Source organism: Chrysemys picta, chromosome 6 (genome assembly GCF_011386835.1).
Source record: "Chrysemys picta bellii isolate R12L10 chromosome 6, ASM1138683v2, whole genome shotgun sequence".
Classification (NCBI taxonomy): Eukaryota; Metazoa; Chordata; order Testudines; family Emydidae; genus Chrysemys; species Chrysemys picta.
Genome location: NC_088796.1, coordinates 12,885,318 through 12,910,559, shown reverse-complemented (window position 1 = coordinate 12,910,559; position 25,242 = coordinate 12,885,318). Strand labels below are relative to the sequence as shown.

General features: G+C 46.2%; 1 protein-coding gene across 1 annotated transcript in view; it reads right to left on the bottom strand.

Moving 5' to 3' along the window:
* ARK2C (arkadia (RNF111) C-terminal like ring finger ubiquitin ligase 2C) overlaps positions 1 to 25,032 on the bottom strand; it is a 109,080-nt gene extending 84,048 nt beyond the window's left edge. The window contains exon 1 of the mRNA XM_005305408.5: positions 24,820 to 25,032. Within this exon, the coding sequence (XP_005305465.2) occupies positions 24,820 to 24,880 (61 nt within the window). The 5' untranslated portion in view covers positions 24,881 to 25,032. The remainder of the gene's footprint in view (positions 1 to 24,819) is intronic.
* Between the last annotated feature and the right edge of the window lie 210 nt (positions 25,033 to 25,242).

Sequence of the window (25,242 nt, the reverse complement as noted above, 5' to 3'; positions counted from 1 at the left end):
CCCCTGCCCTGAGCCCCCATCGCACCCTTACCCCCCTCCCTGAGCCCTCTCCTGCACCCCAACTCCTTGCCCTGAGCCCCTTCCTGCACACCACACCCCCTCCTACACTCTACACTCCCTCCCGCACCCCAACCCCCTGCCTTAGCCCTGCATACAATTTCCCCACCCAGATGTGGCCCTCGGGCCAAAAAGTTTGCCCACCCCTGATCTAGCCCTGTTCTAGCCCAGTTTCACCATGAAAAACTGAGCATGCGGAAGGTGAGATGTTTATAGACTCATGATTCATAATACTGCAGTTTGCAGGGAATATAACACCATTCATGATTAAGAAATGCTCTTATTTTCTGCCAAATATATAAAATAATCACTCATCCCCTGAGCAGCCAAAGCGAATTATACATCGTATTAGCCCCATACACTGTAATTCTGGTATAGAATGAAACCACTTCCCAAGTCCCTAAATCTCCTTTCTGACGTCAAATTACAAATGTCTTGCCTAGGATCATCACTGCGATGACTAATGAGCACTTATTATAAGTGAGTTTATAAATGTTATTAAGAGATTTCTATTAAAGGCCAGGCTAAAAAAAAATGTGGATTTAACAAGAACAACAAGAGGAGGAGGAATCTGCATAGATTTCACAGCTCTTTTCCTGCCAGGCAAAGGAAAGCCACAATGTTTGCAGCTCAGTGAATGTGGAATCGTTGGCTGCTCACTGACTTTGACGGACATACCTTCTGAAGTGCTGGAGCCCTGATTATCTTCAGGTTCATTCGGAGCTTTAGAAGGCTCTCGCCGGACTCCTGGGAGCCCATTACCCCACTACTGCACCGCATGGAAAGGGAGGGCTGAGTGCAGGTGGATATTCTTTAAGATCCTAACGCTGCATCTCCAAGCTCTTGTAAAGCATTTTTAGACTACAACTGATTTGAGACAGATTTTAAAAAAAAAAAAAATCTCAGGTGGGATTCTGATCTCACTTACGACAGCATAAATCCAAAGCTGACGTTTATTCTGGATTGGTGCTGGTGTAAACAAGATTAGAATCGGATGCCTTGTTTTCTGATGATGCATTTTGATAGCTTTGTTTGGGAGCCATGGCTCATTTTCACGAGGACTTATCACTGGCACTTGGGCCTCAATGACAGCTCCTATTTAAAACTATCGCCTCCTGCAAGTGGTGCAGGATAGGTGCGCATTGAAGGTGCAATCACTGATGAGATAGGCCTATGAGAGATGGGCCCCACACAAAACCCTGACATGAACTTTGGGGAAGTTCAGATCTGGAGGTAAATGTCATGTCCGGCCCTATCTCCTTAGTGGGTTACACCAAAACCCTGGATCTGAACTCCCCCCTAGCCTGGATCTAGATTTTGCTGCTGGGATCCATCACTAACACTTACACAAATAATAAGCAGCCAGAAAAACATTGGATGAGACAGGTAGTTTTTCCTCATCTCAAAAGCTACACAGCGAAGGGGAAGCACTTGCCTTCTTACTTTTCTATAAACAAATGCCACTATCCATCACAAGCACAGTGATGAGATGGACAGACAGAAGGATAGCAGGATGGGAGGACAGATTTCAAAGCATTTTAGAGGCATTAATGAATTCCCCTTCACAATAACCCTGGGAAGTACACACAGAGGTTGACTTTAATAACTCACCTCAGAGCTCTCAGTATTTGCAGTATCCTAGGAACTCCCTAGCATCAATATGCGGAAGCTGAGGAAAAACTTAAGATACAATTTTTTAAGCAATTGTCACTTTTCGGGGGGGGGGGGGGGGGCGGGGCCTGTGCTAAGTATTATTTCCATCTTGCAGCTGGGGAAACGGAAGCGAAGGAAAGTGACTCGCCCAAGGGGACACAACGAGCAGAGTCGGGAACAGAATCGCAGGTCTCCTTCCTCCCAGGTCCAATCAAAACCCCGTCTTCCCCTTCCAGGAAGGCGGATTGTCTTTTTTACTTTTTTCACTGCCATTTCACATGGCTGGAGAGAAGGAAGCAGCAGAAGTGGATGTGCGGCCTCACAGTACACGCCTAAAGCTTATGCAAGTTAAATTTAGTTCTAACTAAAACCATGTGCCTTGGGCTGCAATGCCAATTGTGAGTGCTCTTTCTCTTCTCTCCTCTCCCCGTGCCCCCTCCTCTGCCCCCCCTAGCTGTTTCTTTAGCTGATGGCAAATCTTCAGCTTTCCCAAAGGAGATGGGCCTTTTAAAACAAGCCTCTAATTCCCTTCCCCTCCCCCAGTTTTGAGTCGGCAATGAAATAAATGTAAAAAGTGGGTGCAAATAAGCAGGCAAGTCATGCCGTCCTCTAGGCTCTGTTGTGTCTGGGAGGCTCAGACCCGCAACAGAGCCTCAGCTGCACTCCAGGTGGCAGGCAGGCAGGCAGGCCCAATGCTGCCTGGAGTTCCCAGGCAGTGCAGCAGAGGCAGCACCCTTCTAGGGTCTGTCTTCACTGAAAAGATACCGTGGGTTCTTATTTGAGTGTTGCCCCTAACACCTCTCCAGTCCACACACAAAAACCTCTCACCCGAGTTAAGCGGTGCTTTCATCCCGGGCTAGCTGGCCCGGCTGGGGATGTGAGTGACAGCCCAGGTACCACATTTACTTGGGCTGGTAGCCCGCCCATTGGGACGCAGGCTCAGTCACTCAAGTGCTGATAGTCCTCCGGTGCCTTCCCACAATTCCCTCATGTGCCAGAGGGACAGACAAATTCTCCCACAATTCATAAAGCAGCTCAGTTTACTGCAGCACAAAGAACCATAGGATGTGCCCCCAGAGTCCTAGCAACACACACAGGGGGTGCACACAGCAGCAGTGAGGACACTGGCTTGGGTAGAGCTTTGCAGTGTGGCTGCTCACACCTGGGCTAAGCTAGGGTGACCAGATGTCCCAATTCTGTAGGGACAGTCCCGATAGTTGGGGCTTTGTCTTATGTAGGCGCCTATTACCCCCCATCGCCTGTCCCGATTTTTCACACTTGCTGTCTGGTCACCCTAGGCTAAGCTAACCTGGGTCCTCAGACAAGGTGCTGATCACCTGGGCTAGCTCTGCAGTGAAGACACTCTTATTAGAGGTTGCAGCAGGCCCTCTGCTCTCAGCCTGGCCAGTTCTATTGGCCAGTCCTGAAGTCATGATCCCTCCTCCTTCCTAGATCTCCCTAGCCCTTTTGCTACAGCTAGCTTTACAGGGGCCAGCAAAAAAACAAAACCTTGTGCTCAGCGGAGCTCAAGAACGGTCATTTTTTCCAAATCTTTGCCCTTTTCCCTTCCCTTGTGCCTTTGCAAGGGGCTCAGGCACGATCTGGGCCCTTAAATACCTTCCTGTACCCACAAAACAGGCCGAAATGCCATCAGCGAGGCCTGCACAAGTTTGAACCAACTTGTGCCTGACAGCAAGGGTGGGTGCCAGGGTGGAGTATGAACTGAGGCCCCTTGAAAATCCAGGTGCAAAGACTCAAAGGAATAAGCTGAAGCTCAGAGGCTGTGTCCACTGCTCAGCCTTTTTCTTTCCGAATGTATTTCCTTGCCCTGATTTCAGAGTAGCAGCCGTGTCAGTCTGTATCCGCAAAAAGAACAGGAGGACTTGTGACACCTTAGAGACTAACAGATTTATTAGAGCATAAACTTTCGTGGACTACAGCCCACTTCTTCGGATGCATATAGAATGGAACATATATTGAGGGGATATATATACACACATACAGAGAGCATAAACAGGTGGGAGTTGTCTTACCAACTCTGAGAGGCCAATTAATTAAGAGAAAAAAAACTTTTGAAGTGATAATCAAGCTAGCCTAGTACAGACAGTTTGATAAGAAGTGTGAGAATACTTACAAGGGGAGATAGAGTCAATGTTTGTAATGGCTCAGCCATTCCCAGTCCTTATTCAAACCGGAGTTGATTGTGTCTAGTTTGCATATCAATTCCAGCTCAGCAGTCTCTCGTCAGCCATACCATCAGGGGCTCGTTCACCTGCACATCTACCAATGTGATATATGCCATCATGTGCCAGCAATGCCCCTCTGCCATGTACATTGGCCAAACCGGACAGTCTCTACGCAAAAGAATTAATGGACACAAATCTGACATCAGGAATCAAAATACTCAAAAACCAGTGGGAGAACACTTTAACCTGTCTGGTCATTCAGTGACAGACCTGCGGGTGGCTATATTACAACAGAAAAACTTCAAAAACAGACTCCAACGAGAGACTGCTGAGCTAGAATTGATATGCAAACTAGACACAATCAACTCCGGTTTGAATAAGGACTGGGAATGGCTGAGCCATTACAAACATTGAATCTATCTCCCCTTGTAAGTATTCTCACACTTCTTAACTGTCTGTACTGGGCTAGCTTGATTATCACTTCAAAAGTTTTTTTTCTCTTAATTAATTGGCCTCTCAGAGTTGGTAAGACAACTCCCACCTGTTTATGCTCTCTGTATGTGTGTATATATATCTCCTCAATATATGTTCCATTCTATATGCATCCGAAGAAGTGGGCTGTAGTCCACGAAAGCTTATGCTCTAATAAATTTGTTAGTCTCTAAGGTGCCACAAGTACTCCTGTTCTTCTTTTTCCTTGCCCTATAATTCACTCCAAAGTGAAAACAAACTCCTCCCCCCTCCCCCCCAAACCCTAAACCACTTAATACTGTTGTGACACTTCAGTGGTTTTCCCTGGGCCCTCAGAGGGAAAAGAGCAACTGCTCACTGCTTTATCGAAGTTAATGGCCCACAAAGGAAATCACAATCCGCTAACAGAGAGGTCACTGGGAGCAGCCACAAAATTCGAAGGTGGACTCTGCTAGAAACTAGTGACCCAAGCTCGATGGCATTCTGCCTCTCGAAGATCAGGAAACCCCCACTTGGAAAGGTCAAGGCTGTTCGCTTAGAGGAGATCAATGAAACCCTGGATTTCCTTAGGAAGCCGATAGAAGGAGCTTGTGCATTAGATACGCAAGGAAGCTGTTTGTCAAAATCCATCCCAAGCAAAACAGATGCCTCAGCTCATCAAATCAGCAGTGCATTTTGAGTGAATAGTCAAATGGCCTTTCCAGATGAGAGTCTAATGAACTTGATTCCTGCAGGGCTGCCAGTTCTTATCAACAAAGATGCTCTCATTTTGCCTCCCACTCTCCCTTTCACAGGGGCCTTCGGAACGGCTAAATGGCTTTAAATTCATCCGGAGCAGAGAGGCCCACATTACACAATGTGTATGCACAAAATGCCTGCGCCGTTTTGCAAATCAGAGCCATTCTGCTTAGGATTGTGTAGCTCTGCTTCGCGGGGTGGGCCCCCTTCTCTGATTTACAGTTGTTTTGACTGCCAAAAATGGCTCCTTAATCAGCACTGCATGAGGAGGAAGAAATGCCAGGCCCGGATTCTGCTCCTAGTGACATGGGTGTAAATCCAGAGTAACTCTCTTGATCTTGACTTCAGTGGAGTGGCTCTGGATGGGTGCTGTAAAGGAGGACAGAATACAGCCCTTTGTCAAAGTCAACAGGAGTGGCAGAGATGTAATTCTGGCTAGAACTGCCTCAGTGAGACTAGAGACAGACCTGGCACAGTTTGAATCCAGATCAGATTTTTACAGTTCAGGCCCATCTCTAATTAAATTCACACTACACCCCTATGAGGTAAAGTACTATTCTCCCCAGTTTACACATGAGGAACAGAGAGACTATGTGACTGGCCCGGGGTCAAACACAAAGTCTGTGGCAGAGCAAGGAATTGAACGCCAGTCTCTGGCTAGTATCTTAACTGCTGAATCATCCTTCCTCTCAAAGGTCTGAGGCTCATAGATTTAAGCTTTGCCTCTGTCTTCGAGCACAGGCAGTTGTTCAGCTCTTTTTGTGTGGCAACAACAAGGTCAGCAGAATGAAAATCAAGTCTTCGGGCTTGTCTACACGGTGGGGTAATGTGCTCTTTAGGGGTGTGATTTCTAAAGTGTGCAAATTTGTTACACATTAATTGACCCGTGTTGACCCTGCCAGTCTGCTGAAACCCTGTTCCAAACAGCACTATGTTAAAGCACACCAACTGGGTGTATACGTTAAAGCACACCAGCTGGGTCTATACGGACCAGTTAACACGCAACACGTCCGCGTGCTTTCTAAATCACTCCCCCAAAGAGTGCATTGTCCCACCAATCTTTGTACAGGCCCTGAACAGCTTACAACCAGTCAGCCTGCAGTGGATGAAGTGAGGACGTGGTTGCACCAGCCATCTACTCACCATTCTGGACTAACTAAAATTCCACATAACATGTAGCTTATGTTCCCTGGGGCCCCCTGCCTGGATGTAACTGAGACGAAAGGAGGACAATGTGTTGCCATTACATCGGTTAATACAACTGTGACACTGGCAGACCAGCTCTTGCCAAGGCTGAGCACTGATAAATTCATAGCTGGACACCAGATCAGCTCACCTGCAGTGTTCCCTCTAATTTTTCCCACCCATGTGCGGAATGAATTTTGTTATATGCACCAATATGGAGATGAGGTGTGGCACATCACAAGCATAACAAAATTCATGTGGTGGGGGTTGGGCTGAGGAATTCTTGTGGGAGGGGGCTCAGGGCTGGGGCAGAGGGTTGGGGTTCAGGTGTGTGAAGGCTCCAGCTGGGGGTGTGGGCTCTGGGGTGGGGCCGGGGAGGTGAGGCTCAGGGCTGGAGCCGAGGATTGGGTGCAGGGGGTGAGGGCTTTGGCTGCGGGTGGGGCTCTGGGGTGGGGCCGGAGATGAGGGGCTCAGGGATGGAGCCGAGGATTGGGTGCAGGGGGGTGAGGGCTCCGGCTGCGGGTGTGGCCGGGTATGAGAGGCTCGGGGCTGGGGCAGAGGGTTGGGAGCAAGGGGTGAGGGCTCCGGCTGGGGGTGCAGGCTCTGGGGTGGGGCCAGAAATGAGGGGTTTGAGGTGCAGGAGGATGCTCTGGAGTACAGCGGGGAGAAAGGACTCCCTCCAGCACTCTCTACCCGCAGCAGCACCTGGGCTGGGGGGGAGAGGCACCTGTCCCCACTGCAGGATAGGTGCCCCTCCTCTGACCCCAACAGGTCTAGGCCGGGAGAGGGCTGCCCGGGCGGGTGCCTGGGTCCAGGCTACTCTAGGGTCGGGCTGACCCTGGCCACACCTCAGGCCGCGCCTGGGCCTGATCCGGCCATGGCTGGGTTCGTGCCACTCTGGCCACAGCAGGTCCGGGCCACAGGGTGAGTTGGGGCCGGGGAAGGATCGCCCCTCCCGTGGCAAGTTGGGGGCCGGGCTAGGTGGGGGCCGGAGGGGTATTCCCTAAGTGCCTGCACAATGTGCAGCCACACAACTTACAGGGAACTTAGCTCACCTGTATGGTAGTATTGTTCAAGATAGGCGTTAGACCTGTAAGAATGCGTTTAGTGTTTCAACTCTACAGAATGCTTGTCAGTTGCTGCATGCATTAATTTCACTTGTAATGTCTGTATCCCGTGCTATAAGGTAATATGTACGTTTTGCTTTATAACTGTAAAAATGCCAGCTCTGAACCTGTGAACCCAGTCAAGAGGAACGCTCCACCCACCGCCCATCAAGAAGGACTATCAAAACTAAATGGGCCATTGTGGAACATCATGATACAAAGACTTGGTTAATGGCCATCTCACACCCATGAAGATGCTATGTGCAAGAAAGTGCATTCCATCAGCTTGAATGCTGGAAGAAGAGGATAAAACAGGAACACAACAAGAAGAAAAAATTCTCTCTCTCTTTTCCTGTTTGGACTCTCACAGGGCTGGAGCTAGGAAACAGAAGCAGAGATCCCCAGGGTCAACCTGGGTTAGACCTAACATTCAGTTATAGCAACTCTGTCACCTTCGGAACCATAGACTGTAGCTCATTTGTGTATATATGTTGCCTGCTTTAACCTGTAAATAATTCTCTCATTTCTTTTTTCTGGTTAATAAATCCTTAGTTAGTTTACCATAGGATTGGTTACAAGCGTTGTCTTTGGTGTGAGATCTAAGATACAAATTGATCTGAAATAAGTAACTGGTTTCTTGGGACCAGGAGCAACCTGAATCTTTTTGTGATCTTTGGGGTACGGCAACCAACTACCACTAAATCCGGCTTGCCTGGGTGGCAATCTACCTTGGCATGCCCACTGGCTGTTACAGTGCTTCAGGAGTTCACATTTGCTAATGGTTTGGTGAAATCTAGTGGTACCGCCAGATTGGGGTGTCTGCCCTGATTTATGACAGTCTGCCCTGAGATTGGCACTCAGGGTGAACCACTCCAGACAGCGTGACGACAACAACAATATTTGGCTCCTGCAAGTGCTGCATGAGCATGAGCCAAACCTCAGAAGAACTCAGCTGATGGGAAAGGAAGGATCATTCTCCCCATTTTACACGAGGAGAAATGGGCAGAGAGGTTAAGGCCCAACATTTTCAAAGACGCACTTGTTAAAGTGCCCACACGCTTTTGTGCATTTTGTGTCCAAAGTTTCCACATGCTCAATCCCCCAATGAGTGTGCACAAGAAGTCTGAGATGTGTATGCACAGATATTGAGGAGTGTGCATATACCCCTGATTCGCACACACCCAAGACACTGTGCATGCACAACACTCCATGCAAATGTTAGCGTCGGTATTTTGAATATTGAGCTCAAGTGATTCACCCAAGGCCACATAGCAAGTCAGTGGCAGAAGTAATATGGGAAGTCAGGAGTTCTTGGCTGTCAGTCCCATGCTCAGACCAGTAAGTGCTGCTTTATACAAACTGACTGGGAGGGAACCCTTTAGATCCCTTTACCCAGTACTGATTGTTAATGTACTTCTGGCAGGGGTCATTCCATGGCTTAGTTACTGGGTGGATCTTTGCTGTCAGCAACCCATCTTTCTCCCCCATTTGGGTGCCTTCTCCCCCATTTGGTGTACCAGGATAGATCCACCAGCCTTGTTATTCTTTCCTAAAACAATTTTCATACATATTAAGGCGAGAAGGGACCATTACGATAATTCAATCTGACCTCCTGCATAACACAGGCCATAAAATTTCTCCCAAGAATTCCTGCATCAAGCCCTTCATTTGCGGTTGAACTAGAGCAGGGATCGGCAACCTTTGGCACGCGGCTCGCCAGGGTAAGCGGGCCGGGCCGGTTTGTTTACCTGCCGCGTCCGCAGGTTCGGCTGATCGCGGCTCCCACTGGCCACGGTCCGCCGTCCCAGCCCACTGGGGGCGGCAGGAAGCGGTGGCCAGCACAGGGCTAACCCTAACCCAGCCCCCATTGGCCTGGGACGGTGAACCGCGACCAGTGGGAGATCAGCCAAACCTGCAGACATGGCGGGTAAACAAACCGGCCCGGCCCGCCAGGGTGCTTACCCTGGAGAGCCGTGTGCCAAAGGTTGCCGATCCCTGAACTAGAGAATACCTTTTAGAAAGCCGTCCGCTACTGTTTTAAAGACTCTAAGTGATGAAAATCCACTCCATAGCTTGGGAAGCTGTCCCAATGCTTAATTACCTTCACTGTTAACATTTTGCACCTTATATCCAGTTGGAATTTTTCTAGCTTCAGCTCTTATCCACTGGCTCTTGTTCGGTCTTTCTCTGCTAGATTGAAGAGAGTGATGGTATCAGAAACCATCGTCCTGAGTAGGTACTTACAGACCATATCAAATCACCTCCTAACCTTCTTTTCAATAAACTAAATAAATTGAGTTCCTCAAGTCTCCCATTGTAAGGGGTGTTTTCCTGACACTGAAAATTTCTCGGAACCTTCTCTCTCAACCCACTGGTTTTTCAACATCCTTTTTAAAGTTAGGCATTGGAACTGGACACAGTGTTCCAACAATAACTGCCTCACCAATGCCAAATACATGGGGAATACCACATCCCTAATCCTGCTCGATATTCCCGTTTATACATCTAAGGATCGCATTAGCGCTTTTAACCACAATCCACTGCGAGTTCGTATTTACTTGACTCCTGAGTCCTTTTCAGAGTCACTGCCTTTCCCCCGTCCTGGAAGTGTGACTTTGCATTTAGTTGTATTAAAACACATGTTGTTTGATTACCTCTAGCTTGTTTGGTGTCATGCTTTGCGGGGGCATGGTTGGGCAGTGTGACACTGCAGGGGTGGGGGTGGGTGCTGGAGATGGGGTTGGGCAGTGTCTCACAGCTTGATCCAGAACCCTATGGGCCAGTGACACGGCCTCATTATCATTCACGTCCTGGCCAATCTTTGTCTCACCTGCAAACTTGATCGGCAATCATTTTATATTTTCTCCCCGATCATTGACAAAAGCATTGACCTCCTCTGCCGTGGCACACGTGACTTTGCATTTCCTATCATCTGCATTTTCATGCCCTTTCGGCTGCTTCCCAGCTGGCCCATTGGCAGTGCCTTTTCAGAACTAAGAGTATGCATGCATCCTTGCCAGTCGTTATGTAGATGGAGTTTATAACCTCATCAAGAACTGGGACAGGTTACTGGGGGGGATGTCTACACTGCAAAGACAAACCTGCAGCATTGAGTCTCAGAGCCCGGGTCACCTGACAGGTTCATGGGGCTCGGGCTGCAGGGCTCAAAGCAGCAGTGTGAACATTCCCACTCAGGCTCGAGCTGGCCTCCAAGACCATCCCCCTTTGTCCAGCTTCAGAGCCCAGGCTCTAGCCTGAGCGGGAACAGCTACACTGCTATTTTTTGCCACGCAGCCAGAGCCCTGCGAGCCCAAGTCTACTGACCCGAGTTCTGAGATTCAGCATGGTGGGTTTTTCTTGGCAGCGTAGATATATCAGACTGCCTTCCCACCACCATGCCATGCTGTCCATTCCATGACCCATCCTCAGGTCGGTATGAATCCGTATTATAGCTACCTGCTGTAACATAGAGGATCGACTTAAAACTAGCATTAAATACATGCAGCCACTTACACCCTAGGATTTCTGGGAAGGATCAGGCCTTAAACAGAAAGGGATTGAGTCCCCACTATCTTTCACCTTGTGCACTTATTTACATCTGTGCCAAATGGGCATAAAACACTACCAAAGGAGAGTTCTCCACTCACATTCCCCTGGGGGTAGCATATCACAGTCATTTGCCACCGGCATAAATGGTTGCACAAGAGTGCAATGAAGAATCAGGCCCATATTGCACAAATGGGTTAGTGGGACTGCAACGAATGAACTATGGAATAGTGCATAAAATGCAAAACCATTCACAACTACGTAACTGTGCAGTTTGAAACTGCGGTGTCTGGTTTTCTGTGCGCTGCCCCTTGAATTCCATCTGGTCTCAGCATGGCTGCAGCCTGTAACCAGAGAGGGACACACTGTGCTCTCTCCTGGAGTCTTTACTTTTGTTCTTTCTTGTTGCTGTTTCCTTTTAATCCAAAATAAAAGTTCTCTTAGGTGGGTGAGATAGGGTGACCAGACAACAAGTGTGAAAAATCGGGACGGGGGGTGGGAGGTAATAGGAGCCTATATAACAAAAAGACCCAAAATTTGGGACTGTCCCTATAAAATTGGGACATCTGGTCACCCGAGGGTGTGATATAGTTCTTGGTATATTGGAAACATAACACAAAACAATTAGCACTACAGAACTAATCACTTCAGCAGGTGAAGGCTAAGTACTAAACACCATTCATGTGAGAACATGTTACGTCCCTAGGAGTAAGGAAGGGAGAACGTGACAGGAGGTAGGAACACTTACCAGCTGAGATAGAGAGCTCCACAGCAGGCAACAAAATGGCCATGTTAGGGCTGCAGCTGTCTGTGTCTGCAAAGTTTAAAGGGCCAGCACCCAGAAAGGCATGCTGGGGGAAAGGTCATGTGACCACTGAAGAGCATCACCAGGGATCAGAAAGAAGAGCCTAAGGGTCCTGCCTGTTGCAGTTGGGCAGCAGCCCTATATCAGAGTATCCACAGTGCAGTGGTTAGGATATTCTGTTAAGAGGTAGGAACCCCATGTTCAAAGCTCTTCTCAAGCAGTATGGGCAACTGAACCAGTATTGCCCACCCCCTGGGTGAGTGCTCTAACCACTGGGTTATTAGGGAGGTCTTTTTTTTCTCCCCACCCGCCCCTGACTGTGAGGGGCACGCCAATGCTGTTCTTGCAAGCAACAGCTTAGATGTCTGACTCCAGATCCCTCTAAGCTGTGAGAGGGGAGGGCTTAGGATACACCCCCTCCTTGCCACCTGCTATTGACTAGCTTAGCCAACTCCCCGCCTAGTGTGCTGGCTTTGTGGATCCCATTTTCAGGATCTGTCTGTTTCTCCCCATGTATTGTACAGGGAGCTTGGGTGCCTATCTCAGAGTTTGTGGATTCCACCTGGTGGCTGGGTGCCTAAAAGTTAGGCATGGCAAGGCTGAGCGTTGCAATATCTAAGTCCCTTTGTGGATCTGGGGCCAGGTGATTCTGGGGAATGGAGATTGTTTCTGCCTGTCCCCAGCATAGCTCCAGTTCTGGAAGCTTCTGCCTGGTTGGTTTCACTCCGAGCCCCCTGCAGAATTGGAGTCCATGTCATGATAAAGAGCTCTGTCGCTAACGCTGACACGGCTCAGAAGTGACTGTTGTGTGTTTGTCTATTTTGGAGGGGAAGGACCTGAGTGGTCTGCCTCCCTCTTAGAAGATCAAGGCGCAGACTACAGTGAGCAGGAATTAAATCGGGATCTCCCATGTGAGAGGGCACAGAGCAAGTAATAAACACACAAAAAGAACCGCACTGCTCTGGGGCGGCAGGGGGAGGTCCATGTCTCAGGCAAGCTCTGCAACACGCAGAACAGTTGTTTGTCCCAGGAAGAGAACCAATGACAGCAGAGGTGACCCATGCCTGCCGATAATGGGGGGGATGGACCCATGCCTGCCTCCCCCCCCGGCATCCCCTCCGTGTGAGAGGAGGAGAAAACTCACTGCTAGGCCCCTGTGCCTTACCCATGTGTCTACCTGCAAAGTTAGAGAAACTCATAGTCTGAGTCCCACTGTTTGGCAGCTTTGAACTTGGCCTCAGTATGGCCAACCCCCCCCCCCATTCATGAGTCAGCCCTCCCCCCCAAAAATCTGAGATTGGCTTAAAGACCATGAGATTTTTAAAAAATAAAGTGATAAACTGTGGATTCTTTTTATTTGCCTTCCAGTTTTGCGGCTTCAGGGAGCACTTGGGTCACGTTTTCAAGTTTGTCTCCACAACCCCGAGGCCTATAAATGTAGTTTTATTGAACTGGAAGCCGAGATTCTCACCCAATCACCTGACCCCAGGAGCAGGACATTATGGAAAACACCAAAATATTGTGAGACTCCCACTAAAAGCAGAAGAACTGGCAATGCTGTTGCTGTTACTTGTGGTCCTACAAGCTGGCAAGGGAGACCACTATCACTGAGAGCATTAGTAAAGTCACAGGGACATGGCCAATTGTCTGATTAAATATCCCTGATTCATGCAAGCGCCATGTCAGACAGAAGGTGCACAGGGCCCTCCTGCGAAAGAGCGTGTATTGTAAGAATTTTACATCAGCGACATCCAACCTTAGGGCTTCCTTTGCAACTTGCTAAGAGACTACAGGTGGCACCGAACTTGCAGAAATGGAGCAGGGTAGCAACGCTGTGCTCATTCTGAGCATAGTCTTAGAGGTCTGTGAGGACTGCAGGTCCCAGTATGCTCCATCTTGGTATAAGCAACCTCCACTGGGATCGATTTGGAGAATGGCATTCTGGGACTTGTAGTCTCCATGGGCTGCACCTGGGAGGGGTGACTATGGGTCACATTGTGAACTGCCTGGACCCCATATAGTCTGCCAACTATAGTTGAGCATCGCCGGCTCACTGGAGTACTATGGAGAGGACAAGGAGCTACTGGCGCATCAGCAGGAACCTCTAAGAAATAGAGGAAATGTTTGCTTTCCAGAGAAGATGATGAAATTATTTTAAAATTAAATTAGAAAAGCTTCAGAGTACAGAGACAGTTATGACTGTTGGACTGACTAATGAAGCGCAGATCAACACTGATAAAGCAATCAGGAATCGCTGGCTCAGGGATCTGGCAAAGCCATTCAGAGCTTTTCACTTCTAGGTTGCTGGTTTAAAGCCAGCTTAGGACACTAGTCACAAAGTCATTCCTATTGATGGCTGTTTGATGCCCTATAGAAAGTGAGTGGGTGGGTCTGGTTGGGTTGGATAAGTGTCTACAATGCACAAAACCCACCACCACCTTTGTGTGCCCTTCTGTTCACTGAACGGGTCTGGAAACAGAACTCTCCTCTCGCCTCGCCAGGTCAATGTAAAGTCCATTGGTAGGAAAGGGGAGAGGGAATCTCATGCTGCGCATGTGTGGATAAACTGAGGGCTTTATTAGGCATGCTCGTCAAGCCATCTCAGCGCTAAATTCACCTTTGACACCAAACAAAAAATAATGGCTAAGAAATAAACAGGGTCCTGTTTCTTTAAGCAGCAAACTTTAGGGTGCTGATGAATGAATCTGTGGACTTTAATATTTCTGGAGTGATCGGACTGTGAGACTCTGCAGCAAATCCCCAGACATAGACTGGGCTATGGCGCGTCATACATCATGGCTTGCTGTTCACATCTTTCTAGTGGTATTCTCCTACTTAGACTTCCCAAATGAGGAGGGGATTTCTTTTCCACTGCTGCCTAAGCATAGTGTCTGGCCAGTTTAAAAGTCCCCCGGGGGAAAAAGAACCTTCTACTTTCAATTATTTTAATAGCCAGGCTTATTCAGTACCAAAGCCCCACATAACAGGATGGACTATAAATGCATACTGGTCTGGGATGGATGTTTAAATGCAATATCCCCTAATAGCTTCTTCAAGTAGGGGAAGCCAGAATGACATGGCAACACGTCTGAAAAAGTATGGGAGGGCAGAATTCCGCCTTCTCCCCATCCATAGCAAGATTTCTCTAGAGAATGCTTGAACACAGCAGTTGGGAAGGCAATACTTTAAGATCTGAACAGCATGAACTGCAAAGTGAATTTCATAATCCTTTCGGGAACGCTTTGAACTGATCTGTTTGGAATAAAAGAAAATGTAGCTCCGTAGGGAGCCGGATGGCTCATGGAATTGGTAATGAGATACAGTCTTTCTCCTGCAGGTCACCTGTTAGAAACTTATAATCTAGCCCAGGTCATTATTAATCAAAAGTTGTTACTATCATCTGATGGCTGTTTGGTGGCCTATGGGAAATGAGTTAGTTCCAGTTCCTTGCCTACACAGCATACAATCCACCCTGATAATGGCAGCCAGAGCTCAAAGGTCAGAGATGAGATGGGGACTCAGATATGTCTATACTGCAAAACAAAACAAAACAACCCCCAGGTTAGTAGTCTCAGACCCTGGGTCAACTGACAGGCTTGTCCTACAGATGTTCCTGCTCAGGCTGGAGCCTGGGTTGTGAGACCCACTGGCCTCGCTAAGTTTCAGAGCCCGAGCCCAAATGTCTACACTGCTATTTTGAGCCCCATCGCATAAGCCCCAGAAACCTGAGTCACTTGACCGAGCCTCTGAGTCTCTCTGCCGTGGGTCTTTTTTTGCGGTGTAGACATGCCCTAAATTACTCCTTCGGCCCTTAAAGGCCATCCCTTCGCATTAGCAGGTTAGCCCAATGTTCTACTGCACCCACTGCCGTATATGTCCTGCAGAATTCTTCAGGCTGCTTGTTTGGAAACTTTTACTAACACTATAGTCTCTCTATCTATATTGATACACACTCGGTATTATTAAGGAAGCAAACTGGAAGCCTTCAGGCAGCTCATAAGGGATGATTTTAGGGCAGTTTCAACAGCTCAGAGGGTTATTAGGAACACCAATCACTGTCCTTTAACATGTATATGCGATGGATCCTTGAATTACAGCCCTTATTAATCTGTGCACAGTGACTTGGTAAAATGTGTTCTTAGCTGTTTTGGAAAACCTTGCTTAATAAACAGGCTCTTAGCATTCAAGCAAAATCTCCCCAGCAAATGGCTATTGGTTCAGAAGACACATTGCTAAAAGGGGCATGAGAATGCTAAACTGTTGGAGCCCGCTACAGCCTAGATGGGTCCTGCTAGTTCAAGAAAGTGATCCATCTTTCATGATGGGCAATCAGACAAAATGAAAGAACTCCAATAGCTTAAGGAAGGACCCCAAGACTGGGCAGTGACTCTAAACCCAGAGTAGCGCCATTCGTATTAGTGAGTCACTGGAGGTAACTGAGATCAGAAGCTGGTGCGTGTAGCCTTCATGACCACACTGCTTCCTCCACATACAGCCCAACCCAGAGAAGATTGGTAATAGCAGGACTAATGCTTGGAGAGTGTTGCAAATGTCAAGAATCCCAGTAATTACACTCTGATTACTGGAGTCACAGTAAACTGGCTATGTGAGCAAAGGTAAATCTAAATTAAGCAGCATCCTTAGGAGACATCACCTATTGCCACTCCATTACGTTTATTGTGTCAGGCCCAATCTTGTCGTCCTTACTGGAGCAAAATTACCATCGACAGTGGTCTGGATCTGCAGCCGCAACCAAGGAGCGCCCAGCACAGCACAGGCAATTGGGGGGATTGGAAAGATGGCTTTAAGCTACCTTCGCACGCTCCCAGTTCTGCACTGGCTTTGCAGCTGCCCCGTGCCCTCTGTAAATTAGTGCAGCTTGATAAGCACAGCCAGTCTCTTTCCTCCTAGACACCAGCTGAACACCACCAGAGCATCACCCTACATTAGGGATCTTCCTTAGGCCAGTGAAGCCCCTACTCTTTAGGGGTCCATTACATCCACAGCCGCACAAAGCAGCCACAGCGAAGAGAGGCATTAGGTCCATTGACTATGGTGGGGGTTTAGCCAGACTATGGAGGACTGAGTACAGACCACAGGAATTAGCCAATAGGACCTGGTTCTGCTCTTACTCACAGGAGTAACTCCACTGGAGTCAACAGGATCAGATTTGGTATCCAAAGGTCAGTTTAGTAATTTCTTCGCCATTTTTTGGCAAAGCATCTGCAGACACCTGGGGCATCCCCAAGGTCAGCACGTCCCCGGTGGAGACCCATTTAATGCAAATTCAGAAACAATTGCTCTTTGGGAGGAAGCCTGGCAAGCCTCAGTTGTATCCATGGCATAGCAGGTGTATCTCTTAGCACTCACGAAGCAGGCTCTAGCTTGTTTCCTCCTGCCTGAAGGACTGACTATCTTCCCCACAAGATGCTGGATCAGATTCTCATCCCAATTTTGCAGCTGCCACCCTCCACTGAAGTCATCTAAACCTAATTCAGCCCTCAGATATACCCCAACTACCCCAAGAACACGCATAGTTGAAGACAGACGAGATCCTTCAAGTAAGTGCGGTTGCTTTAACCAGAGTGACTGAAACCAGAGCTGAGGCTTTACTGGAGTTGGGCTGTGTTTAGTTAGCAGGAATGGTAAGGATTTATGGCCTGGTTTTCGAACATGCTGAGCAGCCCTTACTCCCACTGACTGCCGTTTGAGGATCTAGAGCTGTAAAACTAGTTTGCTGGGACAGGTCCCATCAGGCATCGGAAGAAAACACTATAAACTTATTTTTTGCTAGAGGCCATGACGCAGACCTGGTAAAACTGCTGCCTTGTTCATACAAATAATACAACGTGAATTTGGCTGATGTGTCTGGTCAGGGGACTGTCCCCAGAATATACACATAAGTGGAGTGAGGCTTGTCAGACATCCGTATGGCTCTATGCTCTACATTGAGGCCTAGATCTTTTCCTACCACAGAAAAAAACTCAGGACAAAATGAGGTGGGAAACTCAGCAACCTGTGTGTTCAGGGGGTGTGGTCCTCCCAGCCCCTGGATGCTCTGAGATCTACCTCATCCACAGAGGACCAGGGCATGTGCATTGAGGCCTAGTCCCTCTCTGCTGATCCCTGGGCCCCCGAACTTCCTCAGGAGCTATGTTCCATTGAGTCCCTGGCTATGCTAAGCCAAAACTCCTTGGGGAGGAGATGCTGACAACATGGAATGAGAGTCTGTGCAAGATAAGGTAGCAGGATCAACATTATTTTGGACTGAGGAAAAAGCTGATTGTGGAGGAGAGTGGCACTGTGCAGCCGCTCTCACTCCTGGCTCCCCACATTCCCTGAAATCACAGAGCCCCGAACACACAGAGTTGGCCCGGAAGGGCCGGTGCAGAAGTGGGGGACAATTGTAGTGGATTGACTCACTGTCACACTGTCACAGCATTTAGCTAAGGAGGGGGCTTTCCACTCTTTCCATCAAAATGAAGGAGGGATGAGTTGGCCTTTAATATTTTGCATGTTCTTCATGGCATTACAGAGAATGTTTTCATGTGAGATACATGGGCAGTTTGAGAGAGGGGGCCGTTTACTCCCACTGACTCCTTTTGTCTTACATTTTACCCTATGTGCAACAGAGTCACTGACACCCCAAAATTGCTGAAATGGACAAAAATCTCCTGATGATGCTATTCATTCACTAGGGCGATTGAGGATTCAGACAGAGCAGGATTCAGGCCTTGATTTGCTGTGGCGAGAGCTGAATGCTGTAGTCAACTTGTATGCAGCTAGCCAGAGTAACACCACATACACTCTGACAGGGGCCACAAAAGCACTGAGAGGTGCTTATGCACATAAGCAGATTGTGCAGCTAAGTGATATATGTTTGGTGCAATGCACTGGGCTTTTTTAACATTACAAGAATCAATACTTATTAAGGAATTGTGTTTACTGATATAATCTTGGCCTGCTTGCAGTGGGTTTTTACGTTTCATAGCCACTAAGCCTATCATCTTCAAATTTCGTGATTTAAAAATTAGGCAGCTAAATCCACCGTTAGGAACCTAAATCAAAGAGGGCTGGTTTTCAGAGGTTGTGAGGACCCACCGTTCTCTTTGAAATCCACACGAGTACAGCAGCACTTGGCAGGATTGAGCCCTAATCACTTGACTCACGGTTGATTAGGCCGTGGGTTGGATTTTTTACCACATGCGTCTCACAAGTCCATTTATACTTTGGTTTCTTTTGCTTTTTAATTGGGAAGTGGGTTCGTTAGTATTTAAACATTACACTTACGTGGGCCCAATTCTGCTCTTAGCAGCGTAAATCCAGAGTTACTTCATTAAACTTTGCTGGAGCTGTTCCAGATTTACACCACAGCAAATGAGAGTAGAATTTGGCCCAGTATGTTTATTTCTGAAATAAAATAAAAAAACCCAGTACAGATTATAATAAGACAAGAACCTCACCTTGGTTCAGGAGATGGGGTCAGATGGGCCTGGTTCTTATTGAAATTTCTCTGGCAGCATAAAGGGGCTTAAAGTGAATGTAAGCTATCTAAGACCCTTCTAAACCTGCCAGAGCAGGTAAAGGCACCTTAGCATACATAAGAATCTGGCCCAGTTGCATCCATGGTCAGGATAATCATTCCCCCTCTTATAGAAAGATGTTATTTAAAGCAGCCCATTAATGCATGGTGTGGGGGGCATCTGAGAGAAATATACTTTCAAGAAACCATTGTGAGTCCTTTCCCCACCCACAGCAGCAATGGAACTTTACTTGCCTCCAGTTTTCCCCATCTGTGCTACTGAAACGAAAAAAATAGCTCTCTTGTGTCCAGATGTCTTTCCCGAATCACAGTGTCAAAGGTATTAATTATTAAGCTGTGGATGCCTTCGATGAATTATGAACTATGGAAGCCTTGTGGCTGCTTGCTAGTAAAGTGTTGGGGGGGGGGGGGGAAGCAGAAATATTGTCTCTCATAAGAATGCGTGTTCTAACAAGATAGGTCAAAACATGATGCAGATGATAAATTGCTTAGCATGAGTTCCCATTAACCCAGCAGCTTTCTGTATTATTACATTACTAAACTATGCTCAAAATGTATTGACCAAACAGTTTTGATCTATATTAGCCTAATTTGCAAAATAAGAACTGGTGGCTTGTTATGATGAAACCAGTATCTGTCACAAAGGGACAGCTGCTTCCATATTTCAGTTTAGCAAGGGTTGGAAATGTAGGATTTGGAGTGAGAGAGTTGGTTGGTTGGATTTTTTACTTTCTGAAACCATGAACAAAATTGTATTGTACTATGTTGGGAAAAAAAAATCATGTAATAGAATGATCAGCCCCAACAGGCATGCATGTCTCCCTTCATGCAAGCTAAGAAAAGCACAGCCTCCTGCTTACATATGTGTACGTGTACATGTGTCACAGCAAACAGCTAAGCTTTCAAATCTGGAATAGGCTCGAGCAGAGAACAAAGGGCCAAAGCATACAGTACATCCAGAAGGGGGAGCAGAGAAATATATTGTGTGTGGTCATACAGGAGGGACATGATGGCCAAACAATTACTAAGATACATGGAAAAGGAATATGGAGGAGGAAAAAACTCAGGATATAGCTAGGAGAAAGTGAATAGGCACTGCCTTGCAAAATGATGAGCCTCTTCAAATGACAACCATTTAGGTAGGGTACTTTCCTTTAATCACTTGATTTCATTTGTTTCTAACATGCCTTTTTCTACAGGACAAGTGTAAGATTACTTGTCTGGCACTGAAATTTCGATTGGTGGAACTGTCAACTGCTGAATTTTTGCTCTACTTTACAGAAAAATAACCCAACCCTGCATTTCTCCATCTTCTTTTGAAATGCAATTAGTGCAAAAAATGTTTTTGGAAGCCCTGACTTGTAGTGGCACCTAAATACCACAATGTAATCACTTTTAAATGTATTATGTGATAATGCCCTCCTGCAAGTCTGGGAAACAGTCTGCTTCATTGGCTCTGGTGAGATACCAAAAATGGGTGATCTGCATTATTATTTCATAGCATCTGCAGTCAACTCCCCTACTGACTAAAGGGCAGAGCTCATTCAAATTTTCTGTGTGCTTACATATATTTTAAAGTGCATGTTTACTTACTTGAGTTTCTACGTCAATATTTAACTTGTTAATCAAATCAGATATTCAAAAGAGTGGACCTCAAGTTTTCACACTATACTGCAAGCAGGAAGTGTAGTTATAACCTTAGCATCTTGGACACATTTACTACTCTAGCTCCCCAGCTGTCTATCTAAGGTATTTATAGTGTGCCAGTCATCATAGTATCTAGGCACTAACCACTGCTCTCCTACCAGATGGTGGGCAGGATAGTCATATTCAAAAGGGCAGGGTTATAAAAAGGAGGGAGGAAATATTTTTTCAGATTCATTTACTTCTTGCTAATAAAGCCAGACATATAAAAATGTCTTTTCCCCTCATCCATCTTGGGGCATTGCACCTCTCATTACTCATGACCAAAGTGTAACCTTGTAATCAGAATGCAGTAAGTAGCAGGCTCCTTAATCTCTTCTGATAATTAATGAGTGTGGGTGTGTTTATACACTTCTTTTTTGCCATTCTGGAGTAAAACAGAACTATACATAGGCACAGTGATAATATAGGATGTGTATCTGTCCAGTAGATATACACAGACTAATGCTGACTATAGATATGGGGTAGAAATATTAAAGACTCCCATATCTGTGGTACTGAAAAATTCATTCACTCCAATCTTACAATGGGGAAAGCAAGGAAAAAATCTAAACAGCAGGATACGACAATAAATGGGAAAACAGCAATAGAAAAAGCACACTAGGTTAATATAGGAAAACTAGTTTCTTTATTGAGAGATTGTATATTAGTATTAGTGGAATTGTGTGTAACAATGTCATCATGCACACAATACAAAAAGGCAAGGCCCACCATGCTATGGAGGGGCAACAGAACAAAAGCAGCGTACAATGAGCAGATGTATAGGCTACAGCACATTACATTTCAGCAGGGTATGTCTCTACAGAGAGATTTACATCAGAAACTAGGTAATGTAAAAAAATACAGACCATGCTTTAGTTTTAGTACAAGAAAAAAGGTGAAGATACACAACCAAAGGATATTTGATACAGAAAATTACCCACAAAATAAGAACAGGAAGTAATTTAGCACAGCAGAAAATGTTATCCCTGTTTAATGGAAAACCATTTTGCCAGGAGTCTCTCTTTTTAAAAAAATAATGTCATTAAAATTGCCATTTAATATGCTTCTTTGGAGCAGCGTTAATTGATCAAATGTTTGTGTCCAATTGATACACACTAAATGAAGTGTTTGGATCATTTCTATAACAGGCAATTGTATATACTGGATGTTTCAGCTTTCAAAGAAACAGATGGAGGCCAGCTGTTGAAAGTGGTGTAATTTTGGCCAAGACTGTGTGTGATATATAATGTACAAAGATGCAGTACCCCTTTGTATTACAAAGTCTTTGAATAATCCTTGTTAATACGCAGGGTGGAGGAATATTCAGATGTTCATATGCTTAGTGTCCCCATTTATCCACGGATCTTATTCTCCAACTATTTTTCAAGCCTTTTCTTAAATTAAGGCTAATTTAATTGCAGATTTTATTATTATTATTTTTGACTGTAATTTGTTTAGTCATAAAAGCGTTCTAGATGGCAAACCAATGGTTGTCTAAATAACTAGAAAAAAACCCCACAAGATACTGCATCCACCAACTAAAGCAAAATGAATCCACTTAACAGGAATTTACAGTGCAATGTACTTAGCTAAACAAGATGAAGATACAAAAATGGCTGTTATTATCTACAGCTATTCTGAAATGGCCTGTTTTCTATACTACTACAATGAAATTAAAAAGAGCAGATTTAAGCTTACAGTCTGTCTAATAGTTTTACAAGAAAATTGTGGTTTAGGACTTCAGGTTTAAGCATTAGTATCCTCTGTCACAAGGTCTTTTATGGCTCATTTTTATGGGTCAAATATCAATAGCCCCTTTACAAGTTTCTCTGTGGGGATGTTCAGTTTTAAGTAAAATGAAAGAACCCAAAATGAAATGTAAATTTGGGGGAGAGAAGCAGAGAACCCCTCCCACCCCACTAAAACTAATTTGAAATTGAAAACATTAAATTGCATCCAGTAATGGTATTAAAAATCAGTGTAATTAATGATGATAATGATTTAATCAGGATAATTATACTTTGGGGCTTAACATCAGTCTTAATTATTTTTAATGTATGCCTAGTATATAATAAAAAATCCTAGACATTCTCAAATAATAAGGATAATTGCACAGATGAGAGGGAGGGGGGGAAATTAGTGTTACAGAGAAATCTCATCAATCTAAGCCTTTTTGAAATTGACAGACAGCCCATAGAGAGGGGATACTGCAGCTTAAATATCAATGCCTTCCTCGGATGGATACAGGAAATGGTTAAGAGAGGGGTGTCACAATACAGCTAAATGCAGAGGCAGAGGGCTACAGCACACAGCAGCAAGTTGACCATTCACTGTGCTACACAATGAAGAAAAAAAAATAAAGATTTGATAAATGCAAAATGTCATCATCCCATCATCACAATAGAGACTGCAGTTAACAATGCCACTATGTTCAACCTGGGTCATATGTACACATACAGTAAAGGGAAATAAATTTTAAAGCGGTTGGGCAACAGCAGGAAAGGAAAGACCAGATTCTGATCTTAGTTACACTGGGGGTAAATCAGCGCATCTGAAGCCATCCGTGCAGTGGAGTTACTCTGGATTTATAGCAGTGTAAACTGAGATCAGAATCTGGACTGACTCTAATTATGCTAGATTTTAACCCATCTTTTATTGGGTCCCCAGTGATCAAGATCTCAATGGTAATTACAGCAGTGCATCATCTTTAAGAGGAAATTTATTTTATATATAAATAAAACTATAGGGACTTGACCAACAATAGGCCAAAGGGGGGTGGGCGGTCAGGCTGGGGGCACATTTCCAGGAAAGAAATGTAAGGAGAGAGAAAGGCTGATTTAGAAATAATAATGACTCTAAATGCATCCTGATTTTGATAGAAAGAAAATGGAAGGAATGAGGGAGAAGGGGTGGGGGAGAAGAGGGAGAGGTCCAGGTCCATTGTCTGTAGCAGAATGTGGGGTGGATGGGAACGAGGGGAGGTGGAAAAAATATGCAATGGCCATACACATCCCATATTAAATCTCTGTGAAAAATAATCATCACGCTGCTTTCCTGAAAAATCTCTCTGAGCAATAAGAGCACCATGGAGCTGTGGACTGATGTGCTGCTCTCCAGAAACAACATTACCATTAGAATCCCCAAAGAGAGGAGGACAAATTACAGGAGATGGGAGGCGGGGAAGGAGGGGGGGAATGTCCAACAAGAAATAAAAGTCACCCTAAAAACGGTCGGCTAATTCCAAAGCTATTTTAGTCCATTACAGAAGAAACAGCAAGGGACAAAAAGAAAGGTTAAGAGAGGGTGAACGTGCTCTCGGTTCCCAAGAGAGTGGGGGAGGGACGAGATAAGCTGGAGACCTCAGCTTGTAAATAAATAATAATAAAAGCACAAATCAATGGTTAAACAGAGCACACACACGCCCAAAACACAAAATAAAATCGCTACCTACTGAATGCACAAAATCAAAAAAGAAAAGAAAATCCTGTTTTTAGCCCCCTACCCCATCTGGGCATAGAGCGAGGCAGGTCTGGGCTCGGCTTTCCACCCGAGAGCTAGATGGGTCAGGTGGGAAGCAGGGGGCAGATGGTCCGAGTGAAAGGAAGGAGGCTCTCCGAATCCAAAGGAGAAGACTCTAAAAGAATCCCACCGCTGGGTTGCTGGGTTTTCTTTCTTTCCTTCCCCCTCCACCCTCCTGCATCGGATCCGCAAGAAAGAGAGACAACGAGGAGCCCGGGGGGAAACCCTCCAGAGAAACCAAAGGATCGTGCATTTAAAAAAACAACACACACACACACACACACCACCACCACCGAGAATAAGCCCCGAAGGATAAAGCGATACCTCTGTTTCGTACAGAGCCAAACACTGGAAGAACAAGATAGCCGACGTGCACTAGAACCATCCTGCCTGGCTGCGGCTGCGGTCCCTTTGTTGTGCTGCTCCTGGGTGGAGGTGGGAGCGGGGCTGCTGCTGGCTGGGAGACAGATGGCCCATGGAAATGGTCCCTTCCAATCCCCTATATACATTCAAATGTGGAGCTGGGACTGCAGCTGCCTGGCACACAAAGGGAAGGGCAGCCAATGGGAGGGAGGCCTGAGAGGAGGGGGTGGTTGGTTCTTTCTTGCTGGGGTTTTTATATATATATCTTATTATTATTATCACCAGCTTGGGTCTTTGTGACAGGGAGGAGACCCAATCAGGGGCTGGGGCTGGGCTGAAGCCTGCCCTGGGTCCTGCTGGCTACGCTGCCTCCAAACAAGGAGA